The following is a 27,737-nucleotide window of genomic DNA, read 5'->3' as shown; positions in this document are numbered from 1 at the left end:
CTCTTTGCTGGTTTTCCCAGCGTCATGAAATTGCAGAAGGCTTCCACCCAAACCAGCGAGCGGGTTCCCCTTAAATTAGGGAGAATTATCCTTTGAAGGTCTGGAGTAAATTGCGCGTACGGTCCGGTATCACGGGGCGAGTTGGAAGACCATCGCTCGCCCCGACGCCTGCAAGCTTTCGACGTGCTCAACTTTAAAGAGAATAATTGTACTCGCCTTTGAACAGCATCGACATTAATTTGATGTATCGTAGTTCGAGGTCTATATAATGCTTTCAAAGGCGACGATGCCATTTCTGCACAATACGGGCAGACGAGCGCTTGTGAAATTGCTAGTTAGTGACTCTGTAATGAGATAGCAAAAGAACACGCTGATCCCCTCATGGGCGACCCCTTGATCTCACGATTATTAACGTGAAGTTTTGAGAGAAGATGTCTAAATCTGAGTTCTCAGAGTTCAAAATCAGAATTGTATTGCTTTTCTATTCTGTCTGCATCAGCATTAGTAAACACACACATGCACACACTCACACACCGTTGAATCAATGCCGTTTAAAGTGCAACAGCGCTGCCCACTTTTCAGTGGCCTTGGTTCCCGGAAGTACATTTTCACATTCATTTCTTCATAGGGATTTTATAAATAAAAAAAAGTCATGAACCGCAAACTTTGATTTGGAGCAAAAAACTATTTGAAAATCATGCACTAAAGTAAGAAAATCAATTTATGCCACATAAAAAAAAAAAAAAACTAATGTTCTGATCATAAACATAAACATAAAAAGTCAAAATTACGAAATGCTTAGTCCTAATTATGAGACAAAGTCAAATTATGACCTTAAAAGTAATAAAAAAGTTCTGATTCTGATTTAAATCATAAAAAGTTGACATACTAAACTTAAATTATGAGAATAACAAGTCAAAATTATGACATTAAGTGTTAATTATGAGATAAAAAGTTTAAATTATGATACAAAAAGTAAAAATTTTGTCATACTGCTGAAATCGTGTCAAGTCAATCAAGAATTGTGACATAATTATGATATAAAAAGTCTTAATTTTGACTTAGTATGTCAATTTCAACCTAGAAATATAAATTGACTTATGTAATGATTTTGATTTTATGTCATCATTTTGACTTTTTTGTCACAATTGACATTTTGTTTTCAACACATATTTTCATGCATTATGTCATAATTTTACTTCTTTTTAAATCATAACTACGACTTAATAATGTCAATTTCGACTTGTCATAACACAAAAAGTTGAAATTGACACTGATTATGAGATGAGTGATAATGAGATGACGTCATAATTTCAACAGTATGTCAAAAACATTCTCATAGTTGACTTGTCAATATTGTCATAATTTGGATTTGTGTCATAATTTAGTTTTTAAGTCAGTTTCGACAGTGTCAATTTCGAATTTTTGTCATGATTTGAACTTTTTATCTCATAATTATTTTTTTAGGACATAATTATGACGTAATATGTCAATTTTGGCTTTTTTTCTCAAAATTATAACAAGTCAATTGTGTCTTAGTATGTCATAATTTAGAATTTTGACTTTTTATGTCATAATTGCTTTCTTATGTAGCAGAAATGGGATTCCATACTTAAGAATTATTTTGGCATGACTCTGACCAGCGTAATCAATCTTTCATATTTTCTTCTCTGTGGAAAGTCGTAGAAAATCCATCATGGATTTTTTTTTTTTTTTTTTTTTTTTTAGCAAAAATAGGAACACAAAAGTTACCCAATATGACGACTTCTGAGAATCAGAAAAGTTGAGATTTCCTTGAAGAACCATCGGTACACTGAAAAATGTGTAAAACTCGCAACTTTAAGGGTACGGCAGCTTTTCACTGGGGCAGTTCCCATAAAGGGACAACTTTGTGTACCTTATTCAGCCTTAAAAGTCCATAGTAGCACCCTACGAGTATATAGCACTACTCTACGGCACCAAATAAGGGACACAACAGCCCCAGTCAATTCCCCTATGGAGAAAACGAATGGGATTTTTCCTCACGGAACCCTATATTCTAAAGGAAGGAATTTTGAGGGAGCTGGATTCCGCCGTTGCCGTGGCCACCAGCTTGACTCTGATTGGTGCTCTGTCATCTTTGATGTTGCAGGCGAGCCTGTACAGAGGAGGCTACAGCCGCTTCACACCCTACTAGAGACTAAAGCACTGATCACACAAACTAACACTCGAAACCACTACACTCGCTCTGCTACACGGAGTCCCATTTACTAAAACGCTTCCAGGTCAGCCGATGACCTCAACCAAGACGACGTTCTCTCAAGCCCGACTCTGTGGACCTTGTGGAAATCAGAAGAGCAGCTCATAAATGTGGATTTACTTTTTCTTGCAGACATGGACATGTTTTTGGCATTTGTGTTTGGTTGTTTAAACGGGAAGAACGGAAGCTGTCTTTAGATGTTTGGCTTGGGTTTGTGTTTCATCATTGATCATTTATTGGGTTTATTGTGTATATATATATATATAAAGCTGCTAGTGTGGATTCAGGCATGAGACAGAAATATCTCAGGACTCTCTTGAACACACAGCCATCCCAGCAGACATTCAGATTCACTGTCTCTCACCCGATATCGCCAGCATTGCTCTAGTCTACCAGTCTGTGGTCTGAAGAAGCTTTTGTTTGAAGGGTTTCTATGCATGTTGTTCCTGAGATGAGAGGATTCGTCCCTCTCACGTTTGCACTAACAGATTTACCTCTGTACACAGTGGATAGGTTTAGCTCACACTAACTGATGCTGAAAGGGTGTGTGTGTGTGTGTGTGTGTGTGTGTGTGTGTGTGTGTGTGTGTGTTGATATATGCAAATATTGCATAAAGTAATTTTAGAGGTTAACAGAGAGATTATATGTAGACAGAAAGGAGATTTAAAAAAAAAAAACATGGAGAAATATTTAGTAGATTTAAGAAAACAAGGAGATTTATTGAGGCGTATTTCGGATTTACAGAGAAATTAAAAAATAATAATATATGGTTAGGATAAGGGGACATGGGGAGGTTTAAGGAGATATTCTGAGAAAAAATTATAATTCGATTTGAGAAATTATGCAAGTAGACATGGAGAGAATTAAGTAGACAAATAAAGATGTACAGGAACACAAGGAGAAATGATCAAAATGATGACATTAAGTTGTAACTATGACTTAAGAAGTGATATTATGATATAAAAAAGTTGAAGTTATGACACAAAAAGTCTAAATTATGAAGTCATAATTTTTCGACTTAGTCTGTCAATTTCACCCTGAAAATACAAATAATTAAATTTACTTTATAATTTTGGTTTATATGTCAACATTTTGACTTTTGTCACAATTGACATTGTTTCGACAGTCATAATTTTGACTTTTTGTGTCATAATTATAATTTTATAACTTTGACTTAATGTCAATTTCGACCTAAAAAAAAACAAATAATGAAATGTACGTCATAATTTCGATTTAGCCTGTGCCATCATTTTGACTTTTGTCACAATTGACATTTTGGTTTGACAGTTATAATTTTGACTTTTTATCTCATAATTATCACTTTTTAAATCATAACTATGACTTAATATGTTACCCTGGACCACAAAACCAGTCACATGGGTCAATTTTTTTAAAAATTGAGATGTATACATCATATGAAAGCTTAATAAAGAAGCTTTCCATTGATGTATGGTTTGTTATGATATGATAATATTTGACAGATGCGACTATTTAAAAATCTGGAATCTGAGGGTGCAAAAGAATCTAAACAGTGAGAAAATCTCAGTTAAAGTTGTTAATTTATGTTCGCTATTGTGCTGCATTCACTAAATGTTTTATATGTTTACGGTAGGAAATTTACTTAATATCTTCATGGAACATGATCTTTACTTAATATCCTAATAATTAAGATAATTTTGACCCATACAATGTATTGTTGGCTATTGCCTCAAATATACCCGTGTGACATGTGACTGGTTTTGTGATCCAGGGTCACAAATGTCAATTTCGACTTGTCATAATAATGACTTTTTTATGCCAATTTTGGCTTTTTTTCCTCATAATTATGACTTATGTCAATTTTGACTTAGTTAGTTTTAATTTCACATTTTCATGTCATTATTTTGACTTTTTATATCATAATTATTTTCTTATGTGGCAGAAATACTTCCATACGAAAGAGATATTTTAGGGCGATTCTGACGTAAGGAGAAATGAATACACTGTAAAAAAAAAAAATGCTGCGATTATTTATCACAACTCACAACTAAAAAGTATGTGTTCATGCTTGACTTAAAATATTAAGTTTAGTTTAGTTAAGTTGGATATTTAAGTTATCTCAACACATTTTAAGTTGTTATAACTAATCGCAGCCACATTTTCAAGAAAACACTGAGATATGCAGCGAGGCATAAAGAGTCATAGGAAGGCATGAAAGGAGAGCTGAGAGTTTCTCGTCGTCTTCTGATGTCATGAGAAGGTTTCTCTCCAGATCTTAAATCTGAATGAATCAATGATTAAATGTGAATGAGATCAGAGCGAGAGCAAAGCACACTTTACACGAGACCTCACGTAGTAGTGTGACATTAGAAGAAACTCTCAACGTTACAGTTCTGAGCTCAAATGATGCATCAGGCTGAATTCAGACTAACATATCTGACATGTGCTGTGAAATATGTGACTATTAATATAATGAGGGCTCTATCCTAATGAAACTGAACTTTGAGTGCACATTGACTCATGCGGAAGAGGTCAAATGAACAATGTTTACACACAAGCATATCAGCTGAATCTTTCACTCTTAAAAATAAAGGTTCTGAAAGGGAGTATAAGGGGCTTTTTCACACCAGGTTATACGAATAGGTTATAACTTGTACCTGGTTATAACCAATAACCAGGTTGTAAGTTATAAGAACTAGCCATGAGAACTATATTTTTCCCCCTATAGGGCATTTTCCTGCTTGCATTCGCGGCGTTATTTAAGTGTGGCATTTAAAAACATCCACAACTCCGTAGCATAAAGGTTGAGAAGAACTAGGACTTCGGCGTCAGTTCATCTATCGTTGTTTTCCATGTTCGTGGAGTAAGTGTAGACTGTGTGTTTACATGGCTTTCTTTTAAATGGCGGGTGCCGGTGTGTCATATGGCATGTGTTCGGCCAATCAGAGTACACTTACGTCACTAGTTCCTGTTGTTCTGGGTTAGACCCTACTCTGAAGTTGGAGCTAATTTAGTTCCCCAAAAAATTATCCTATAACTAAAAAAAAATCCATATTGACCCTTCGCAGGGAGCTTGATTGACAGGTGATCTGACCAATCATACTTCGCCATCCGCCATTTTGTCCGACAAAGCAGTCAGGAGAGTTAGTAGATTAACATGGGAGGATTTGAACTTGAGAAGCGGAGTGTACTGACGCCTTTCCGCGGTTAAAACAACATTCCTTCTGATGTTCATTCATGTTTATTTGATGCTATAAATGAACTAGAAGGAAGAGATGATCGGTTCACGAGCAGCTTTAACTGAGGCTCTACAGCGATCTGTCAGACACATTAAAGAGACACAAAACGGTATTTATTGTTTACATTTCTTTAAAAAAAATACCAAATTTGAAAGGTGAGACTTTGTTTAATATCAAAGTAACCGAAAAGTAAGCTGGTCTGTCAGTGTGTTGTCAGTCTCCTCTCTTCTCTGCGATGTAGAGTGGCGTAGCTTGTCGGACATAGCGACAGTAACTAAGGGGGGCGGGTCTTTGCGAATGGTCAATTCCAGTAGTGCGAACACGCCAAAAATCAAATAGTTATAGGACAAAAACAGTCCTCCAGTGTGAAAACCCCTTGAGAAGAACCATTTTTTGGTTCCACAAAGAATCTTTCAGTGATCAGTTCATAAAAGAACCATTTTGTTTTCTATTAGTGAAGAACATTTTAAAAACCTAAATAACCTTCTTCCACTGTTAAGAATCTTTTGTGGAATGGGAAGATTCCATGGATGTTAAAGAATCTTTATGGAATCATCGATGCCCAATAAAGAACCTTGATTTTTATTAAGAGTGTTAAAAACAACCCCACACCATAATCCCCCCTCCACCAAACTTTAAACTTGGCACAATGGAGTCAGTTAAGAATTGAGAAAACATCTGATTCGTTTTTTTCTTTTCTGCACTTTAAACCCAAATGGTAAAAAAAAGAAGAGGCAATCAGTTACATTAAAAAAAAAAAGTATGTTAAGAAATTCAAAGTCTAAGTAAGTAGAACTGGAAGATTTTTATTTTGTACTTGTACATTTTAATTGCTCTCAACTTGAAATATTTCAGTGAGCTATTTTATACTTTTCACTTAAAATTATTACGTAATCTCAACTTAATTATTAAACCAAGCTCATGCTCTACTCGTCACATCCCAGAGAAAAGAAAGAAGAAAAAAACCACTAAAAATAATCTATTGTGGATCGGAAAGATTCCATGGATATTAAAGATTCTTTATAGAACCATCGATGCCAGGAAAGAACCTTGATTTTTAAGCGGCGTTAAGAACATCTGATTTCAATTCTTTTTTATTTCCAAATTCGCTGCAGCTTTTTTTCATCTCTTAAAGTCACATTAATGAATAACTTTATAAAGCCGGAGCTTTCACGATCTTCCGGGGTTTAGCTCTTGTCAATTTTCGTTTCGCATATTTTCAGACCAGACGTCAAGGGCTGGGTCGGTTTATGACCCACCAAAGAGCAAGACTCAAACCTTTTCCTCATATAAAACTTCTTTTTAAAAGGGAAACACTTTAGTCTAGATATATCAAAAATGGCATCTTCCCTGAAGGGAAATTGCATTCAAGTGTAAAAGAATAGTTTCCCAGAATCCTGATTTAGCCCTGAATGGCAGTATGTTTAGGTCTCCAGCTGCTCTCTGTATTTCCTGCTTCGTTTTGACCTGTAAATGCTGCTGGTGTTCAGAAAGAGCCTCTGTAGATGTGAAAGATGCGAATTGTTGTTTAATATTTCCACTGTCGACTCACGTTAATGTACAAAGAACCAGCAGATGGGTTTAAACTATACACGACATGTATGTGCTTATTGTTTTGATATACTGTATTATTAATGACACGAGCTCTTTTAATACAACATATAGTTATTCTGCAGCTATTCAACATATCAGCACAACGACTGATATGAATATTACTCACATCTATGAAGTCTTCAGGTCTCGACTCATTCAGGCCAGGTGTTTACCTGCTGTTTCAGCAAAAAAATTAATAAAAGACACTTACATTTCAAAAAAAGAAGCAAAAAAGTTTGTAAATATATGTATATATATACTTATATCTTCCTGAGCGTTTCAACACACATATATAGTGGATTTGAAATGTTAATACTTTAAGCTCTATGTAATTTATTTTCCCTGTGTTTGTTTTTGTCTGAGGGTTTTGTCAAAAGTACTTTGGTTTGATATATTCAACACTGTATATGATGTGGTCTTTTTGCCCATGAAAATGATATTTGATGTTTATATATATATATACAAGTTCATTATAATTCATGAATATGTCTACATAAAATAAAGAGCTTACATAAGTTGGGGTCTCTTCAATATATAATGTATAATTATTATATTTAAAAATCATAAATCATGTTTAGTTGTGTCCTGTAAACATTATGAAACTGTCCAACGAATTGGCTTTGACCCGACAATTGTGAACTCGACAATCATACAAATCCTTATATATATATATGGATTTGTATAATTGTCGAGTCTACAATAAAATACAGCTGCTCCAAAACGTATTTGTACACATTGCAATGACTTTTAAACAATGTTTTATGAAATGCTGTGCTTTAAAAATTCTTGCAAAAACTGCTTTTGTCATTCTTTAAAATTTATTTAATTTTAAATTTATTACACTTGCTTTTGATATTTTGTTATACAATATACCCATGACTAAAGGAAAGGTTATCTTGTAATGTACCTTGTTCATCAACCTCACACATTTTTTTGTTTGATTTTTAAAAATGTTTGTAAGTATGTTTTTCTCTTCTTAAGCGTTTCAATATACATGTATAAAGTGGAATTTTTTCAAACAAAAAATATAAAAAAAGATTATTATTATTATTAATACTATTATTTTATATTGCATTTTGTTTTTGTTTGGCAGTGTGTGCCGGTGTGTGTGTGTGTGTGTGTGTGTGTGTGCGTGAAAATATTGAAATTAAGTTATACTTCTGAATTTCTGAAAGTTATTATTAATTTATTATAATGGAGAAGATTATAAATCGAGGTGGTTCCATAGACTGTAAAAAAGATGGACAACGTGTTTCGACTTCCTTCCTCTGTAGAAAAATTAAAAACATCCCAGAAAATGTCATTGCCCATTAGGCCATTTTTAGCCTGTGTCATGGTAGTGATCCTGAGGTAGAGCCGCGGTATCAAAGTCCCGCCCACAGGGTACATTTACACCACACTAATGTACTAATACTCAAACGTTTTTCTTTTGGATCCCCGTTCACGAGTAACGACTAAAAATGCTGTATTCATGCCAGGCCAGAAGATGGCGATGTCACTTTGTAAAGAAACACTCTGCGCGTATAGACTAAACACGTAATTTGCATGATATCACTTTTTTCACAAATTCACGTTTTTGTAGTTTACATGGAGACGGTAACGGTATCGGTTTCAAAAACTTGCACTTCGAAACCTGTTTTCAAAAGTTTGTATTCTCAGCCCCCAAAACGCATAAAAAGTTTTCCATTTTTAGTTGAAAACGGTGTCGTGTAAACGGCCCCTCAATCGCAAGCACATGTCAATCATGACATTACATCTAATTTTTACAGAATCAAATAAGTATCTAAAACTAAACTTAATGGAAAAACCAACACTTAAACATACGTCAGCTTGATGAGAACTGCTTTAAATTACGAGAATTTTATTTTAACCCTCTGGTGCGACCGAAAAACTTTTTTTTTTTACTTCATTGGAACGGTACGAAACTTGGTAAAGGTTTTGGCACTTGCTATGTGAACACAGAAAATAAATCATAGCATGATTCAAAAAGGTTAAATGGCCCTGAAAAAAATAGTCACACTTGTATTGTTCGCTGTCAAAAATGAGCACATTGGAAATGAATGGGAAGCGAATTTCATCTAGTGGAAGCGTTTGGTACTGCAGCCAGACAACATCTGACTGAAAGCTAATTTTTTGAGATCAAGCTCAAATTTGGAACTCTGTTTAGATTTATGGCTTTGATAACCTTGCGGTTTTAGAGTAAAACGTGTTTTCGAGAATATATATTTCATAAAAATTAAAAATAGTATTTTGTGCATTTTTCAATAACAATAAACATCTTTTAAGTTAAAAAAAAAAACTTTTTAGAAGTGTTAAAAAGTGTTATCTTTGAAAAAAGACCAAACTTAAGTCTGTGCATTCACGATTTACCACAGTTTAGTTTGGAAAAAAAAAGAAGCTCAAAAAGGTGAATAAATGGATTATAAATTCAGGCGTAAATATAATTTAGTACCATAAAATCCCCTAAAAATACAAAATATTAAATAAAAAACATTATGAAACGACATTAATTTCATTTAAATAAAAAAGATTCGGTCATATTTGACTGACACGCGAATAGAGCCAGTGTAATTCTTTTTTTTTTTTTTGGTTACCATGGTTACATGCGGGGTTTATGGCCTATACTTCATCCAGCCACCAGGGGGCGATCGAAATACTTTGGCTTCACTTTTCAGGTCTTGGTCCAAACACTTTTTGTGGCTGCTGTAAATTTCACCCTAAAACTGAAATGATATTATACATATACAACAAGAATCACTGCATTAATGCTCATTCATCTGCTTCTGCTTTTTCAGTAAATACAGTGAAAGAAAAAAAACAGAAAGAGTGAGAGATCTGAACTGAGCACTTCAGGACAAGCAGGGACCATCATGAGAAAAGGAAAACCAGAGGAAAGAACGAAGAAAAGTGTGTGTCGTGTGCCAGTGGACAACATAAAGGACAAGAATATAAAACGGTTTAGAAAGAAGAAGAAAACACATCCAGAAACATTTTATTTTTCTATATGTTAGCGTTCATAGATGGAACGGAGACGGACAGTAAACTGACACTGATGCGACTGTGCAGGGCCCCGCCCACAACATCATCCACCAATCAGAGGCCATGGGGGAGGAGTCAAAACAAGCTGAAGGCTGCATGACAAATGTGTTTCCTGTGGGTGGAGTCGTCGTGCTCTCTGTGATTGGTCGCTTTGCAACACTTTCCCAGAAAGGATGTCAACTCTCGTCACATGGGCGGCGCTACTTCCTGTGTCACGTGCTCCAGCTCACGTCCTCATTGGTCATCCGTTCAACCGTTTCCTGCGGAGAGACTTCATCAGGGGCAGGATTCGATTCGTCCCGTGTGGGAGGAGCCTCTCGCTCACTTCCTGTGGCTGATGTCATAACTCTTCTGATTGGCCACGCTGCTGACCAACTTCCTGTGGTGTTCCTGGTTAGCACTGAAACTAAAGATGTCAACTACTGATCAATGTTGGAGTAAGGGGCGGAGTAGTCAAGAAGGGGCGGAGCAAAATCTCAAATTATGATTCATAATTCAATGCAACCATTTATGGTTTTACATTCATATTCGTTCTGTCGTTCATGTTTCATTTAGAAGACTATTTACCTTGTTTTACACTAAAAATGTTTTATCACGTAATGTAGAAACTTTAAATCATGATGCATTTAATTGGCCTTTTATTCACATTGTTTTATGCCTTTTATTTGCATTTATTTTATTCGCATTTATTCCGATGCATCTCAGTGAAGTCCGGGTTATAGTTTCCATATTTACCCCGGTAGAGCCACATTTATGAAACATGAGCAAAATGAATTTCTATGTAACTCATTAGTAATATATTTATGCAACAATTTATGCAAAACAATGAACACACAAGCTTAACGCGAGGCTCCGCCCCCAACAAACGTTCCTGAGGTTTGGACCGCGGATGATCAGAGATTCCCGGTCTCCGAGACTCACCGGACTGAAGCGTGAGATCACGATGTTTACTCTTTAACCAGGGGACAAACTTCCAGCCAAAATGAACCCAACCACGGATGCATCTAGTATTTACCTTAGAAAAAGCAAGAGAGAGAGAGAAGAAGAAAAAGAAAAGTATTATTCATTGAATTATCATAGTGCTATTTGACAAATATATCCACACGTTTATCTACTCCCTCATTCAATGCTTCCTTTGAATTATGTTTTACACAAACAGTGACTGTTAACCTGTTCTTTGGTAAGTTGTGTATGAAGTGTTTCTGGGGTTTGATACACCTGCGTGTGTGTGTGTGTGTTGTGTAACGAACAGAGAGTTTTATTTGGGGATAATGGCTGGAATTTTGAAAGCAAATTTTCCCTTTCCACTTGTTTTGAAGAATGTATTCCTATATGTCAAGAGTGTAACAGTAGCTGTACTTGTACATACCTATCACATATTTATTATGGGGGTGACGGGGGCTGAGAGCAGGGTGTGTGTGTGTGTGTGTGCGTGTGTGTGTGTGTGTGTTAGTGTCTGCGTGTGTGTGTGTGTGCGTGTGTGTGCATTGTTTTCTATTTTAATCCAGTCATAATCAAGCTATGCTTTATTTATATTCAGCTTTTACTCTGATTCATTTATATCTATTCACAATGACTTGTTTGTTTTTTATATTGAACTACTCATATTTGCAGCTCTAAATGCCCGTCAGAAACTCTCTGGCATGTTTAGAGTTTAATTACGGGGGCCGTTTACTCGACACCGTTTTCAAACTAAAAACTGAAACTTTGTATGCGTTTTGGCCGTTCGTTTACACGACAACTGCGTACTAAACGCAAACTATAGACCCCTTTTCAGTTAGTAAACATGGTGACGTTTTTTTGTGGGCGGAGCTTAGGTGGTGACAGAACGATGCCTCTGGCGGCTGCACTAACGCTAGTTTGCCAGTTTTGTTAGCTATGACTGGAGAAAATCCGATTTTATCTTAATGCAAGGTCATTTATTTGCGAAAGTTAATTTTAACGGATGGAACCAGATTGGCCGACCGTACACGCTCCCTCAATGATGGAGGATCTGACAGGATTAACGTTAACGCTGCCTCCGGTCGAGTGGCCTGACTTCTACACCGACCCGATAGAGAAACTGAGTGTATATTTAGATGCCAATAACTATGTGCTGAACGGTCACGTACAAGACTTGTGTGGTACGACCCGAGGTTCTGCATATCCAGCGCCAAGAAGACGACGATGTAAAGAGTGACATTACGGTGCAATTTTAATAATGTGAATATTTTCTAGAAATAAAGATTCCAGATACAGCGTATTCAGTTTTTAACTATGTATTTGATTACCCTTTTTTTTACCAGGTTCTTCAAAAAGTCTAGTCACAATCAATCAAAACAACAATCATAGATGATTCACAAATAATCACAATAATTTAGAAAACATTATGCGATAAAATTTAAAATTGGAGCCTGTACTCCGTCGATTCTAGAACCCAACAACACAACAAGATGACATTTAATAATGATAATAATAATAGTAATTTATGCTCCTTATTATGTAGCTGAATCTGTGCTGTTTTGTATTGGCCGCCTCCCACTTTGTTTTGCCTCCAGCTAGCGCCGTGACAAAGGGGAAACGGGTTGAAAACGGGTTTCAAATACAAGTTTTGGAAAACGATACCGTTATCGTCTCAGTGTAAACTACAAAAACGTGAATTTGTGAAAACGGTGACGTCATGCGTATGCGAATTACGTGTTCAGTCTATAGGCGCGGAGTGTTTCTTTACAAAGTGACATCGCCATCTACTGGCCTGGCATGAATAATACAGCGTCTTTAGTCGTTTTCACAGATCCGCGTGAACGGGGATCGTTTCGACAACGTTGTCGTCTGTACGCGGAAGACGCGAAGGAAAAACGTTTCCAAACGTGTCGTGTAAATGACGCCCCTTTATTCAGCACTTTTAGTTCAGCATTTTTTGTGAGTTTTCAGAAATTTGTTTTTATGGTGCATTTACATTTCTGCAAAACTTAGACATACGCGCGCATTGAATAGGCGAGCAGAATACTTTATATGCAAAGTGAAATCAGATTAATGTGTTGTGATTTGTTTTTATGACTTTTATCTGGTAAAAGAACTGTTTAAGGCGTTTACATTTACTGATTAATAAACAGTTTAGATCAGGGATTCCCCAACTCGTTTTGCCACAGTCGCACCCCTTTGACCTAAAATATACTTGAGTTAATATTTCAATAATTCAACAACACAATCACATTCATGGCTCTCCGTTGTTGGTTAATGATCACGTGAAGTACGCAAATATTTCATCTTTTTTTTTTTAAGTGGTTTATTTTTTTGTTTTTATTATCAAGGTTTTTTTTATGATTTCATTTGAGGCAGTATAGTTTTAATCAATATTTCGTTTTTATTTTTACACTTTAAAAGGTTTAGTAATTTTATTTTATTATTGTTTTATTTTTATCATACCATTTATTTTCATTCTTTTTTTGTTGTAACTGTTTTATTCTTTTGGGTATAGGCCACTTTCATATTTGACCATATTTAAATTAATTCCGTAGAATTCCACAGATTCCCCTCAGAATCAGCATAAAAAACAAAGATTCCATCCGGATTTGCTTAAACTGGTTAAACTGGAAAGCTCACACACTTTTCATAGATCATATATTATAATTCTGAAGCATCTTATCATATTTATATCTCACTGCACCTCATACGTGTATTATATGAAAAGGCCTGACCCAGGGTGAAGGAAGGAAGAAATAACTGTGTGTGATCTGCCTGGTTTTACCGTGGTCAACAGTTGTTTTACCGTAGTAAACGGTTGTTTTACCGTGGTAAACGGTTGTTTTACCGTGGTAAGCGGTTGTTTTACCGTGGTAAGCGGTTGTTTTACCGTGGTAAACGGTTGTTTTACCGTGGTAAACGGTTGTTTTACCGTGGTAAGCGGTTGTTTTACCGTGGTAAGCGGTTGTTTTACCGTGGTAAACGGTTGTTTTACCGTGGTAAACGGTTGTTTTACCGTGGTAAGCAGTTGTTTTACTGTGGTCAACAGTTGTTTTACCGTGGTAAACGGTTGTTTTTCTATCTCTGCTGTGCTGTAAATATCAGCCCTCTCTCCCTGCGCTCCACCCCAGCAAAATCTTGTATTTTGTTCTAAAACGATAAGGTTTATTTGTAAGGATTTATAAAATCTATCTCTTTCTCATTTTTGTAAGCATTCAAATTATGAACTATCTTTGAAAAAAAAAAAAAAAAGGTTTAAAGGTGAAACGCTGAAAGATAAATGTATCTCTCTGAAGCCCTACAGATCTGTGACGCTATCGGTTCGTGTTTTCTTTCTCTTCTACTATCGCTACAAGCCTCAGATGAAAAAATCCTGTTTGTTATTCTGACATCATTATCATCATTATTATGACATCATATTTATTACTAAACCATTGATATGACCATCATTGTTATTATTACATAAATAAACTTGTCTACTTCAGCATTTGGTGGAGTTTATTTTGTCAGTACATTGTCTATAAATAGTAAATAATTTCATGTTTTAATAATTTCTTACATGTAGCCTATAGAGCAGCGAATTCTGGAAACATGTCTTTATAATTCAATACATGAAAATATAGTTATATGTTATATTTTAAGAAGAAATTGGGAGATCTTTGCATAAAAATCTTAATTGTTTAGTAAGTTTGTCTACAGTTTATATATTTATTTATATAATGTTGAAAAAAAAATACAGGGACAAATGTTTTTTAAACAATTGCATACAATATTATAATAACATTGGAATAACTTTTTAGTGGTATTAGAGTAAAAAATATAATGAATGTTGTAAAAAATATATACATTGTGCAGTACACTGTAAAAAAATATTATTGTGATTTTAACGGTAAAAGACTGTAAAACGGTGGAAAACTGTTAATTGGTTAACAGAAAGTTTCCGTACTAAATACGGTGATTAACTGTGATAGATCTACATTTAATGTAATTTCACAGTAAAATATAGTTAAATTTACCGTTTTTGGAAGTGAAAAAGTCTGTAAAATTTCCAGTGAAAAAATTATATCGGATTTTTTTTTTTTACTGTAAATTTAACTTACGTCTGTGAAATCTAAAATGTTGCTACCGTATTTATTACAGTAAATTTCTGGCAACCACAGCTGCCAGTTATTTACCGTAACATTTACAGTGTAGGTTATACATGTGTGTGTGAATTGGAATCCTCACTGATAGAACTCTGAGCCGAGCTGGACATTCCACAGAGTTCCAGTGTTTCCAGGGCGATGGGGAAGTAGAGGAGAGCATTCGTCTTCCCGCTTCCCCCTCAGGACTGGGTAAGATGGAATGCACCTGTCCGTCTCCTAGGCAACCATTTACCTAAGAGAGGCGGAAACGGCATCGATCTCAATGAATCAGGCCCTGCGGATACACACATGCCGTTACACTGAGACGTATAGACCTATAATGGACAACAAACAGAGGGTGCAGGAACTGTAAAACATCTCCACAGTCAGGCGTGCGCCGTTCACTGATTTCAAGCGTTTAAAGAATAAAATGCCTCGAAAATAAATTGACGTCAAAGAAAATAGTATGGGTGGATCCAGTGATATTCAGCTGCATAGTCACGTGTTTAGTGATAGCTAGATATGTAGGCTACATAAATATGTATATGTGATGTAAATAAATGATGCTGTTAAGACCGTGGCTAGTTGTCCCACTTTTTATTTCTATATTTACAAGGATTATGTATTTTTGAAAGGCAGACTAAGCTAATGGACATCTTAATTCCCAAACACACACTGAACACGTGTCGACCCTATAGGGGCATGTTGTCACACAGTATGGATTTTATATGGATTTTTGACTAGCTACTGAGAATATGATTTAAGCACTTCTGACAACTAGTCCAGTCTCCCCTTGATAAAACGCTTTAAATGTTGCGTGTCAAAAAAATCAATTGATGTAGCAGAACATAACCTGCTTAATGTAAAGACTAAATGCCAAGGCGACTGAAAACACAAGCTAGAGTCGGCTACAGGACACAATGTAATTTGCAATTCTGTGTCCCAATTCACATACTATCCATCCTAGATCGTATACAACATTATAATTAGTGTGTCTCAAACCGTAGTATGTTGAAATGAGCACTGCAAAGATACCCGGATGGTCTACCTTTTTCCGAAGTGCAGATCACCTGTAGTGAAGAGATGAAGTCCCACCGTAGGACCCAAGCAATGCGATTGGTTCAAAGCCCATTTTATGGCTTAAGTGCCTGGTTACAAATCAGACAAAGTCACTTTATTAGCCTATATTCTCTGAACTACGTTATAACGACCATTAATGTCTTTTAACTTATGCTTCATATAGGCTATGTAACCACAGCTATAGTGTTTTTGGTAACACTTTACAATAAGGTTCATTTATTAAACATTATTTAATGTATTAACTAACATGAACAATACATTTGTTACAGTATTTATGAATCTTTGTTAATGTTAGTTAATATGAATAAAGCTGTTCATTGTTTGTTCATGTTAGTTCACAGTGCATTAACTCAACAAGATTTTAATAAAGTATTAGTAAATGTCGAAATTAACATTAACAAAGATGAATAAATGCTGTATAAGTGCAGTTCATTATTAGTTAACGTTAACTAATGTAGTTAACTAATGTTAACTAATGAACCTTATTGTAAAGTGTTACCGTGTTTTTTAATTGGCTTACATACAATTAAATTACTATACAATAGCTGTCTGTCTTTCTAGCCCGAGCTACTGCGAAAAGCGCTATACAAATAAATATATTACCTGATGGGACTCATCTCTTCACCACAGCACCTGCACACTTTAACGGCTAATATTGCCCACAACCCATTGCGAGATTCGATTAGAACTACAAACTCGAGTAAAACTTGTTAAAAATAAAACTACAAACATGGCGGATGTGCGAGTCCGGCGCAAGTAGAGGTTAGATAAAGGGGTTTGAGGAGGCTATATATCAGTAGGCTATCTAACCTGTCGAAAATATATTTATTCGTGGTTATCAACATTAGCCTATATTTAATATAACAGCACTGTGAACTTTAATAAAGATATGTTTGGTCATTCACTTTTAAATGCATTATTATGCAAACACATGAGGATCTCCGCATAAAAGACCAACGATCTGGCAGATCAATGCGCTACTGTATTTCTCTTCCGAAACTGTAGGAAATTAAACTAAATTGAATGTGGAGGAGGACTTTAACTGTGACAAGATGAATGGCAGTTTAAATGGTGACATTATGCACGTAACTAAGCGATAGAGCTGTCCGAAGTAGTAAAGCTTGTCTACTCTTCTGATACACACTCAAAAGTATGTACTTTTTCTTCACAAAAACAGCAGGCTACATATTTTTTAGGCGAATTGGGCCGCCGCAGCACAAGTGTTGTGCGCAGCTAGTGGAGATTTCAGTGCGGCTTTACTGACATCTAGTGGTGAAATTGTGTCAAAACGTGAGGCGGATGTGCAGTAGATGACTGTTAAACATGTTGAACATCAATATAAATCATAATATCTGATGTATTGTCATCAGAAGAAATTAAGTTTGTCCAGATAATGCTGACAAAAAAGTACTGTGTACTGTTCAGAAGGCCTACCATGTTATTGAATGATTCGGCAATGTAAACCATAGACAGTATGATGTAAACTCACCCCTCGGTGTTACACTATATTCGGTTCCATCATGTGGTATATTTGGTACCACTGGGTGGCGCATGCATGAATATTCAGGAGTTGACCCAGTTGTGGGCGTGTCATTGAGGCAACACGCAAAATGAATGGAGCTGAAAATATATTAATGCACTCTCCCGAAATCGCAAGTTGTTTAATGGAATATTTATTTCGAAATTATAATAAAGTTTTAATGTTAATCATAAATGAGACAATAACCTACGGTGCTATTCTAGGCTATAATTTAATTTGACTCTTTGATGTGTTTGGCCTTTCTTTCTTTTCTTTTTTTTACTTGTGAGGCTTTAAAATTCATTTGAATTATGACTTACTTGTGCTAACTCGGTGATAGTACACATGACTACAATATGACTACATAATAAATGTACAATAACTGCCTAATACAGCGACACTACTGGGATTATTCTATTTTATCCTTCATTTATTGCTCATTTTGTTGGTAGTCCCACATGCAAGGCTTAAACCTCTTATAAACACCAAACTACAAATGTTTTCCTTTTTGTCTGAAATTATATATCATGACATGATAGCATCATCATTATATTAGTCACAATAGCAAATGCACGATTAACTGCTATGAAGAAAAATATCCTTAAACTTGTAGTCATTATAAATGACATTGCAATACATAATTTAAGTGCATAAACTTTTGATGAATGCTTTGTACCTCAGAACTGCAATATTGCGAGTTTTAAAGTCAGAATTTAGATATATAAACTCGAAAATGTCAGAATTGTGAGCTGACTTCCCCCCTCACAATTGGACATTATAATGTGCAATTGCGTGTTTATATCTCACAATTCTGACAAAAAAAGTAAGAATTGCGAGAAAAAACGTTGCATTAAACAAGTTGCGATTGCAATAATATTTTCAGTTCGTTGACACGCACACAACAGGGGAAATTAATGGATATTATTTACTCATGCGCCACCAGCGGAACCAAATATCTCAGGGACCGAATATATTGTAACACCGGACGTGACTGTCCTATTCCACTCCTTTCTGTCACAGTGACTGTCTCGGTGTCTCGACAAAAAAAGAAAATAGCAATCATCGATCACGAAGAACAAAGAAGAACAGGAAGGATTAAAACAAAAAAGGTTGTATCTAAACAGACAGCAGATCTTTGTGATTCTCTTGGCTTTTCGTTTGTGTAACCGTAACCAGGAAGTGAAATAAAGGTTAGATTGCTGGAGCTCAAATAAAGAAAATGGATTCACGGTCTGTGGAAGAACTTTCTTGCGCTTTACACAGTGAGAAACTCGATTTCTTCTGTCTGGAGGACAAACAGCCTGCATGTTTAATGTGCAGAGATTCACAGAAACACGATAATCACACATTCAGACCCATCAGTGAAGTGGTTCCGTCATACAAGGTAGGACACACGTCTCGATTCATATGTAAAGAACAATACATGGTCAGATATCATCACACTCATGCACTCAGTTTTTCTCTAATGATTCTTTATCGTTTTACTCAACATATATGAACATATCGGTGTATTCTCTGTACATTGTTTTTGTTTTGTTGACTTCTAGAAGGAGCTCAGTTCGGCACTGAAATCCTCACGGATGAAGCTTAAACACAGCGAAGACGTTAAAGAAAAGTGTGTGGAAACTGTTCAGCACATCAAGGTGAGAAAACAGAATCAAGGGTCAAATAATCAACAATCCAAACACAAAGATTATCACTGATGTACTACTGCTAGTAAGAGTTTGAACACACCTACTCTTTCTTTATTTTGCCTATCCACATTTTAGAATAATAGTAAAGTCATCGACTATGAAATTATACAAATGGAAGGATGGGAATGATGTAGTGAGCAAAAAAAAAAATCAAAATCATATAGTTAATCTTTTAAGTCACCCCCTTTTGCCTTGATAACAGCTCTGGTCACTCTGGACGGTCTCTCAAACATCTTAATGGTTTGTAAAGACATTCAAACCCTTTAGATTAAAAAAAAAAAATCATGTGAAAAATAAATGAATTGTGGCCAGACGTTTGGCTGGTGGTGTGGTGGATGTGACGTGTGTTGATTCAGACGATTGAAGTGATTGTGATTTGATTTCAGTCTCAAGCTGAGCGTACGGAGCGGCAGATCAAACAGGAGTTCAAGAAGCTTCATCGTTTTCTCCGAGATGAAGAAGAAGCTACAATCAATGCACTGAGGGAGGAAGAGGAGCAGAAGAACCAGATGATGAAGGAGAAGCTGGAGGAGATGGACAGACACATCTCAGATCTGTCACACACAATTCAAGACATGGAGGAGATGATGACAGCCAATGATATCTGCTTTTTAAAGGTCTGATTTCAGGTCATCGATTGATTGATGATTGAGTTATTGATGATAAATGCTGTTTTTGATCATAAATGGTGTGTTTGTTCTGCAGAAATTTCCAGTCCCATTGGAAAGGTGAGTGATCTGCTCCTGTCTCTCTGAAATCCCCACACACACACACAATTCACAGCTTACGAATACTTTTTTTTGCCACAGATTTTTGTTTAAGTCATGCTTTTTGTCGGTTGACAAACGTATCCTGTTAATTTATTTGATATTTTGTCATGTCACATTCATTAATTTTAGTCGTGAACTCTAAATTTGCCACATTTATTTGACAAAAAAAATGTAGTGACCAAACGTAACATCTGTATAACCAAACATTTATACAAATGTATAAACATGTATTAATCATCTAACAATATATATATATATATATATATATATATATATATATATATATATATATATATATATATGAACAATATATGAAAGTGCAACAAACTATCCTTGTAAATTGTTAAAGTCCCCCTCTATCAATTATTTTATCACCAAAATTACATAATTAAACAGCCTGTAAGCGGGAATCTTGAGCACCACATAATAATATGCGATAAATCCTAAGCTAAAAAAAACTGAGCTCCTGAAATAGACTTCTACTGATAATAATTAAATTATGTATGCTGAATTATCTATTTTTCAGAAATTACAGTGTGGTGAATTCTTCGTCCTTTAAAGATTGTTTCCGTGTTCCCTTTCATTTCCATTTCGGTTCACTCGACATTGCGTCAGACTCTAAGAAACTCCTTTCACATAGACACACTGAAACCTGATTGAATAACCCCATTTCACTGGAAACGGTCAATGGCGTTTAAGTGCGTGAAATAACGCCGTGCCGCTAGCCTAGGTGACTGCCTCTTTTCTCACGTTTCTCCTTCATAAGAACGTCTTCAAGAAGCCTCACCGTGATTCATCGCCTTTAGCAGTTGACAATTCTGCGCCGATTCCCATTGCGTTCCAGCGAAGACATGGATAAACTACCATGCCATGCTCCGCCAATTCGTGACTTATTGAGTTTCTGGCCGGCTCCCTCGCATACTCGCTCTTCTTCTGTGCAGTGCTTCTTGACTACTCACCTCATCTGCCCTACGGAGCCAGAGTTGAAAGAGTCAGTTTGCTCACAGACCACCCCCGCTTCAATGACATTTTAATGTCTGCAGAGCCCAAGATTAGCCAGTCAAGATGCCATGGAGATTGTACATCTCACAGAGAGCAAGTCTGGGTTTTACAGCCGCTTTTTTCTGGTCCCCAAGAAAGATGCTGGAACTGAGACGACTGAATCACACTAGCAAAACGCTCATTATTTAATTGAAACTGACCCTTTAGCATATTCTCCCTGGGTACTGGGTCATTTTGGTGGATATGAAAGATGCATATTTCCATTTTCAGTGCCAGTTCAAGGTTCTTCCCATCGTCTATCGTTAGCTCCATGCACATTCACAAAATACATGAACTCAATCCTCTCCCCTCTTTGATTGAGTGGAGTGCGTGTCCTGAATTATCTAATCGATTGGCTAGTTCTTGCTCATTCACAGAATGTGTTAAACAGCCACAAGTGTATGATCATCAACCACATTCAGTGCTTGGGTTTTTCGGTCAGTACAGAAAAACCAGCTTTAGCCCACTTGTGGGCATTTCTTTCCTGGGATTGAGTCTCATTTCCATGCAACCCCACTTCTTAGCGATGTGCTCGCAGGCCATAATGAATTAACTCACAATGCTCACTTTGAAATGCTTTAAAAAAAAAAAACTGATGGCTGCAGCCGCGCCAGTATGCTGGCCGTGTCCTGTTTCTTGCTTGACAAATGGGCATGTAGCGCATCCAAGTGAATTGTAAATGCCTGGATGCTATAGGCCCTTTGTAAAGACATTAATTATTTATGAACAGGGTGTAACGATAGGAAAGGTCGTTAAACTGTCCTGGGAAGGGGAGCTCTTTCCAATGGCAGACCGACTTTCGGTGTCGGGGCGAGCATAAGTCTTCAACATATGTCTGAATGTAAGAACACAAGCCTTCAACGCCTTCACCGGGCACTCAGACTCACAGGGCAGTTAATTGGGTCCAAGTCATGTTGCCTACTCCAGGAAACGAAAAGCTTCCACTTAAGGTCATACAACCGCCTCATAAAAGAGGATCTAGAGCTAAAGATGGTGTTGATGATCTCAGCCGAGAGGCCAGAACGCATCTATGTGCCCCGTTCAGGGGTCACACCCACAAATCCTGACGAGTGTGCCAATTCATCCTTTGGGCCTGAGACAGTAGGTCCGTCCTGAGAGGAATCTTCCACGTAGGGCCCAATAACATACCCGACCAGATCGGCATGGGGCAAGAATCTAAGAAAAGTTTTCTGCTGACTCTGCAGCAATACACTACTGGCAGTTTACTTGTAGTCCAAGACTCCTCAAATTCAGAATCTGGCCGCCCTGGAGCTGCAATAGGGTCAGAGCCGTGTCCATACACCTTTTGAAAAAGTTTGAGGAGCCAGTGCCAGTCAGAATGGAAGAACCCGAGGTTGGTAAGCTTTGCCCTTGAATGCTAACCTGAGGAACGTCCTGTGCCTCTTCACGATCTGAATGTGAAAATGCACATCTTCAGATCGATAGTCATGAACCAAGCTCTGATCTGAGACAAAATGGACTTCAACTTCAGTATCTTGAATTTGCTCACTCTGAAGGAGAGATTCAGAAAACGCAAGTCCAAAATGTTGGTTATAAAACCCTGACTCCATCTTGGGAGGGGGGTACTTCTATAGGCCCTTTTTAAAGAAGCGATAAAATCTCTTGACCCAATGTCGAGATATTTCCAAAGAGCACCTTTGTGGGAAGAACCCGCCTCCTTTCAGCAATTTTTCCTTTTTTGAAATTGGATAGTGTAACGATGCTGAACAGTTTGCTGTACCCAGTGTTGACAGTTGCCACGCTGCCAAATAATCTGCCAGGGTCGTTAACTGTCCTTCGTCTGGGGAAAACCCTGCAGGACTGGCCCTTGGGCAATTCTCATCTCAATCTGCGGCCGCCAAGGTATCCTTCCACTGCAGAAAGTCACTGGTGTATGTGCAAACAGGAAGGACATGTGGATTGACTACTCTGGTAATTTTTAACTGATTGAGGGGCACCAAAACACCTCAGTGGCAGGAGACCCCTCTAAAACAGGGAGCAATCCGATCGGGCAAGCCAACCGCAACAGCGGGGGCTTTTGATGCTGTCATAAATGCATAAGTGCAAGGCCTTAGCCATTGACCTCTAATTTATCTGCTTGCACTGTCTCGAGCGAACCACTGGCTGAGATCTAGGGCCCCAATCTTTACGCCAAGTCAGTAGCCCACCTGAGGTCCTTAACTTCACCCTCATTCACCTCCTTATCCACATTCTCTTATGGCGCTTTTCCACTGCATGGTAAGGCTCACTTTTGGGGGATTTTCCCACTAGGTACAGTACCTAGTACCTGATACTTTTTATAGTACCACCTCGGTTTAGGTTCCAAGTGAGCCGTACTGATACTAAAATGTGACGTGTAAACACTGCAGATCACTGATTGGTCAGAGAGAATCTTCATCACCACCACAGTATCATTTGTTCGCTCAATGTTTTTAAACGTGATTAGCAGACGAGGTGGCGGTGCAAATATAATGATCATTCTATAATCCCACCCACTTTGAAGCGGTGCTAAACTGCAGTGGAAAAGTAAAGCAAGCCAAGCTGGGTCATGGCAATCGTACCACGCCATGGAAAACTGCCTTTAGTAGGTCTAGAGCATGGCCATCGTGGAAGTGACCTTACATGACTAATCGCCACCCCAAGCACACAGCACGTGCTCCGCCTCAGCAATCCCAGAACTGGGATAGGAGGTTGAACGAATGCCCTTCTTTCCTCAGATAGAAAGTGAGCTTAGAGCGCAACACTTTCAAACGCAAACCATCACAATGGTGACACACTTTTTAACAACTGGAGCAGATTTTAAACACCGACTGGACGCAACTGTCTCTGACTCGGCGCGTTTGGGCATGATCAGTTGTAAGTATCAAATAAAATTCATAATCGGCCTCGGTAAGTGTGTCCCCGGCTTAAAATAGACAGCTGAGAACACAAGAAAAGATTTCTGACAGGCAACAGATACAACGCTTCCTGAAGAAATAAAAATCTGAAGTGAGATCAGAGTACACTCCTGTGAGGCGTACGTGACCCGTTCATTAGAGGCGGTGTAAGCACTACTGGCCAATTAATTAGTGTGATGGTATAGGGCCTTCAGACAATTGTCACACCATGGGTGTTCCCACAGTGTCAGTGACGCAGCGTTGAGTGAACCTATGAAAGGGAACTTTAGGCCCCTCTAGTGTCAGTAATCATAAAATGCAGATTAATGTCATTTTTTCCCCCACAAGAGGTCAACAGAGACACTCGATGACTGAATGCATTATGTATTATTGGTTTTAACTAGAATTGGACTGGATTTTTTATTTTTTTATTTTTTTTTAAAACAATATACAAAAAGAATAATTGAAATTTAGAGCTAAATAATATAATAATCATCGAAAAATATTTTAACTGCATCAATTAAAATAAAATATTTTATTATAATCGACTGGTATAAGATTTCGTATAAGGTATAAGATGGCACAACACCGCGTTTTACAATATTTATATCACTGAAAGACTCCTCCCCCATCCGCCAGTCACTGTGCGCATATTTAGTAAGCGTGCTGACATCAACCATAGTAATGAGGTCAACCCCGCCCTTACTCTTAGCTAAAGAGTTCTTTCTATTCCTTAGTAAAAGTTGGTCTCAGCAGCTTTGTGAATACTTCTAATGCCATTTAGGAGAACTGTTATTGGTAAGATAAAATGTTTTGTGAATACAGCCCCTGATTTCTGATGTTCTTCCAGAGACCAGAGTTCAGAGCCGGATCCACAGATGGCTTCAGGATCTTTGATTCATGTCCCACATTACTTGGGAAACCTGCCATTCAGAGTGTGGAAGAAGATGCAGGACATCGTCCAAAACAGTGAGTCTGGAGAAGATCTGTGCTGTTACACACACACACACACACACGGGGGAGATTTACAGATTTAAAGATCTCTGATGTGTTTTATCAATGAAGTTCATAATTCATAATAATCTGTACGGTTCACTCTTGATCTTTATATGAACATCATAATAAAAGCACCTTTTTGATTGTGTCTCATCAGCTCCTGTGATTCTGGATCCAAACACGGCTCATCCATGTCTCATCCTGTCTGATGATCTGACGAGAGTGAAACAGGGTGGGAACAAACAACTGCTTCCTGATAATCCAGAGAGATTTGACCTCTTTCCTTGTGTTCTGGGTTCAGAGGGTTTTAACTCGGGAACACACTGCTGGGATGTGGAGGTTAAAAAGAGTTCACGTTGGAGACTTGGAATAACTACAGCATCAAACCAGAGGAAGGGAAGTGATTTCTTTAACACTGATGTCTGGAGTGTGCAGTACGGACTGGTTGAAGAGTCTGGTTTTCTTGTTAAACAGAAGCTTGATCGTGTGAGAGTTGATCTGGACTATGACAGAGGAATGGTGTCATTTTCTGATCCCGTATCTAACACATATCTACACTCAATCACCACCACCTTCAATGACACAGTCTATCCGTTCTTTTATAGTTTTTTCCCTCTGAGGATCTTATCGTCAGATAGTCAGTAAACGTCACCTCTGGCTGTAGGTTTGGATCGACCTGCTTTTATCTTTTACAGTCATCATGTTTCCAGTATTTAATCCATATAACATGAGTAAGAGTGCTGTTGATTTGAATATCAGTACGGCTGTGATTGGGCCGCAGGTGATCACATGACTGATATCCTGCACTACAGCAACACTGACAATGTCATATTGCTTTTACACAACAGATCAATAAACAAGAAGTTAATATCAAGTAACTTTTTCTGACAGAATATGACCAGATATTTTGTTCTAAATAAAGCAGGATTAAACAAAACATGAGTCCTGCCTACAACAACTGAGATGAATGAATTAAATACACCAAAACCAATTCGCATTTTGCCTACACATCAGGGGTGTGCAGTCCATATAAGCTGCGAATGCTCTGCATACCAAAGCCGTTCTTGGACTTGCTAATTAATATTAACACTATAAATGTCTATAAATTCCCTTGTTCGGGTGTACCATAAAGCTTACACGCTAGTAATGTAGCTGTTGGGTAAGCGCATCCACAGCAGCTTTGCCGCGTACGCTTTGTTGATATGTATCGTCATCATTGTCCCGCGTTCTCATTGGTTTTCTGGCATACGCGTGCAGGGAAAGCTGTCCGCGAATTGCTTTTTCTCTAGAGGAAAAAAAAGTGCTGCAGCTGCCAGATCTCAATCTATGAAAATCACATTATATTTGATACAAAACTAACTAGACTAAATCAAATGAAAAAAAAATAGTCATAACTGGAACTATTTTCATAGCATTTAATTTTCTCCATAGGGAAATAATTTTTTTACGAAAACGTATAAACCGTTAAAGACAGACCTCTACCGTAACTATCTGAGGTTAATCGACAGTCTGTGCGTTTGTTAGAGTCGTCAATGTGCATTATTTCAACACATTTTTTAATTAATACTTATTTTTATTTATTATTCTCATATTATTTATCATAGGCTACTTGTATTTACTAGCCTATATTATACTTAATATTATTATTTTTATTATTAATTTTCAATAAAAAAAAATGTGTCTGGCATACATTTAAATTGACAACTGGCATGGTGTTTCTTATTTATTCAGATAGTGTCCTAAGCCGATGCCATTTAAAGGTTTCTGCGACACTAGTGGCACCTAGCGGAAATACAAAACTACAGCATATTTAGCTAACGCTCCTTTAATGCGTCACGCCTCCCCAACTCAAACATCTCAATCACAGCTCTTACGGTGCTTGTGAAGGCATGTCTCAGGTAAATGTAGGCTATTTTAATAAAATGCCCAACATATTAGGAATACTTTTAGCTGTGTTGCTATTTGTCATGAGAGTCGACAATTGAGTAGCTAACACTGTCTAAAGCGAACGCGAGCGTCACACTCATTATAAACCCATCCAATGTGTCTGAACCAAGCACATTTTTTGGACTTTTTTTTTTAGTCACAAAAGCTCTTTAGTTCCACCAACAAAAACATAATAACAGTACATACTCCTTGACAACAATTGACTCTTTAAACCACTTTCTTATATGCGTGACGTTTTTCTTGATAAACGTTGTTGCATATCACCGCCAAAATTAGATTTTGAGATTGTGTGCAGTGTGCAAAGGAATTACGTATGACATAAACCTACGGTACTGTATGTTATTTTAATAACCACAACTACTTCTAACACAAAAAAATATAAATAATAAAATGTCCGCCTGCTGGAGACTTGCCATTGGCTGTTATATTTGAATAGGTAATGAGGCAGGTCTATGCAAGAGGTGCTGTTTAGGGGATGTTTTTAATAGTCATTTATAAATATATTTGTTTTAAGTTCCGTTTTGTGTAATGAATGCAGTAATGCGTTAAATATGAATTTTATGTTAAAAGATAATGTGTTATTTAAATATACCGTTGCAGAGATTAGTGATCCTGTGGGATAAACGCTGATAAAATCTCATCTCGGTTAAGTGTGA

The 27,737-nt window shown here is 37.1% G+C and overlaps 2 protein-coding genes across 12 annotated transcripts in view; both read left to right on the top strand.

The window, feature by feature from the left end:
* rbfox3b (RNA binding fox-1 homolog 3b) overlaps positions 1-11,243 on the top strand; it is a 220,475-nt gene extending 209,232 nt beyond the window's left edge. For 8 of the 11 annotated variants that reach the window (XM_079617798.1, XM_079617797.1, XM_079617791.1 and 5 more), the window contains one exon: positions 9,846-11,243. In XM_079617798.1, coding sequence (XP_079473924.1) covers positions 9,846-9,848 — 3 coding nt within the window. In that variant the 3' untranslated portion in view covers positions 9,849-11,243. Of the gene's footprint in view, positions 1-2,131; positions 2,905-9,845 lie in introns of those variants that run through there. The other 3 variants (XM_079617795.1, XM_079617794.1, XM_079617796.1) reach the window with 1 other exon arrangement.
* Positions 11,244-17,810: 6,567 nt separating this feature from the next.
* Positions 17,811-26,510, top strand: LOC307001322 (nuclear factor 7, ovary-like). The gene is made up of 6 exons (XM_079617646.1): positions 17,811-19,141; positions 19,305-19,400; positions 19,838-20,068; positions 20,157-20,179; positions 24,989-25,107; positions 25,292-26,510. Exons 1-6 carry the CDS (start codon positions 18,977-18,979, stop codon positions 25,777-25,779), a joined length of 1,122 nt encoding a protein of 373 aa, XP_079473772.1. The 5' UTR covers positions 17,811-18,976; the 3' UTR covers positions 25,780-26,510.
* The last annotated feature ends 1,227 nt before the right edge of the window (positions 26,511-27,737 follow it).

Source organism: Phoxinus phoxinus, assembly GCF_949152265.1.
Source record: "Phoxinus phoxinus genome assembly, chromosome: 1".
Classification (NCBI taxonomy): Eukaryota; Metazoa; Chordata; class Actinopteri; order Cypriniformes; family Leuciscidae; genus Phoxinus; species Phoxinus phoxinus.
Note: the sequence above shows the minus strand (reverse complement) of the source record. Positions and strands in the feature narration are given on the sequence as shown.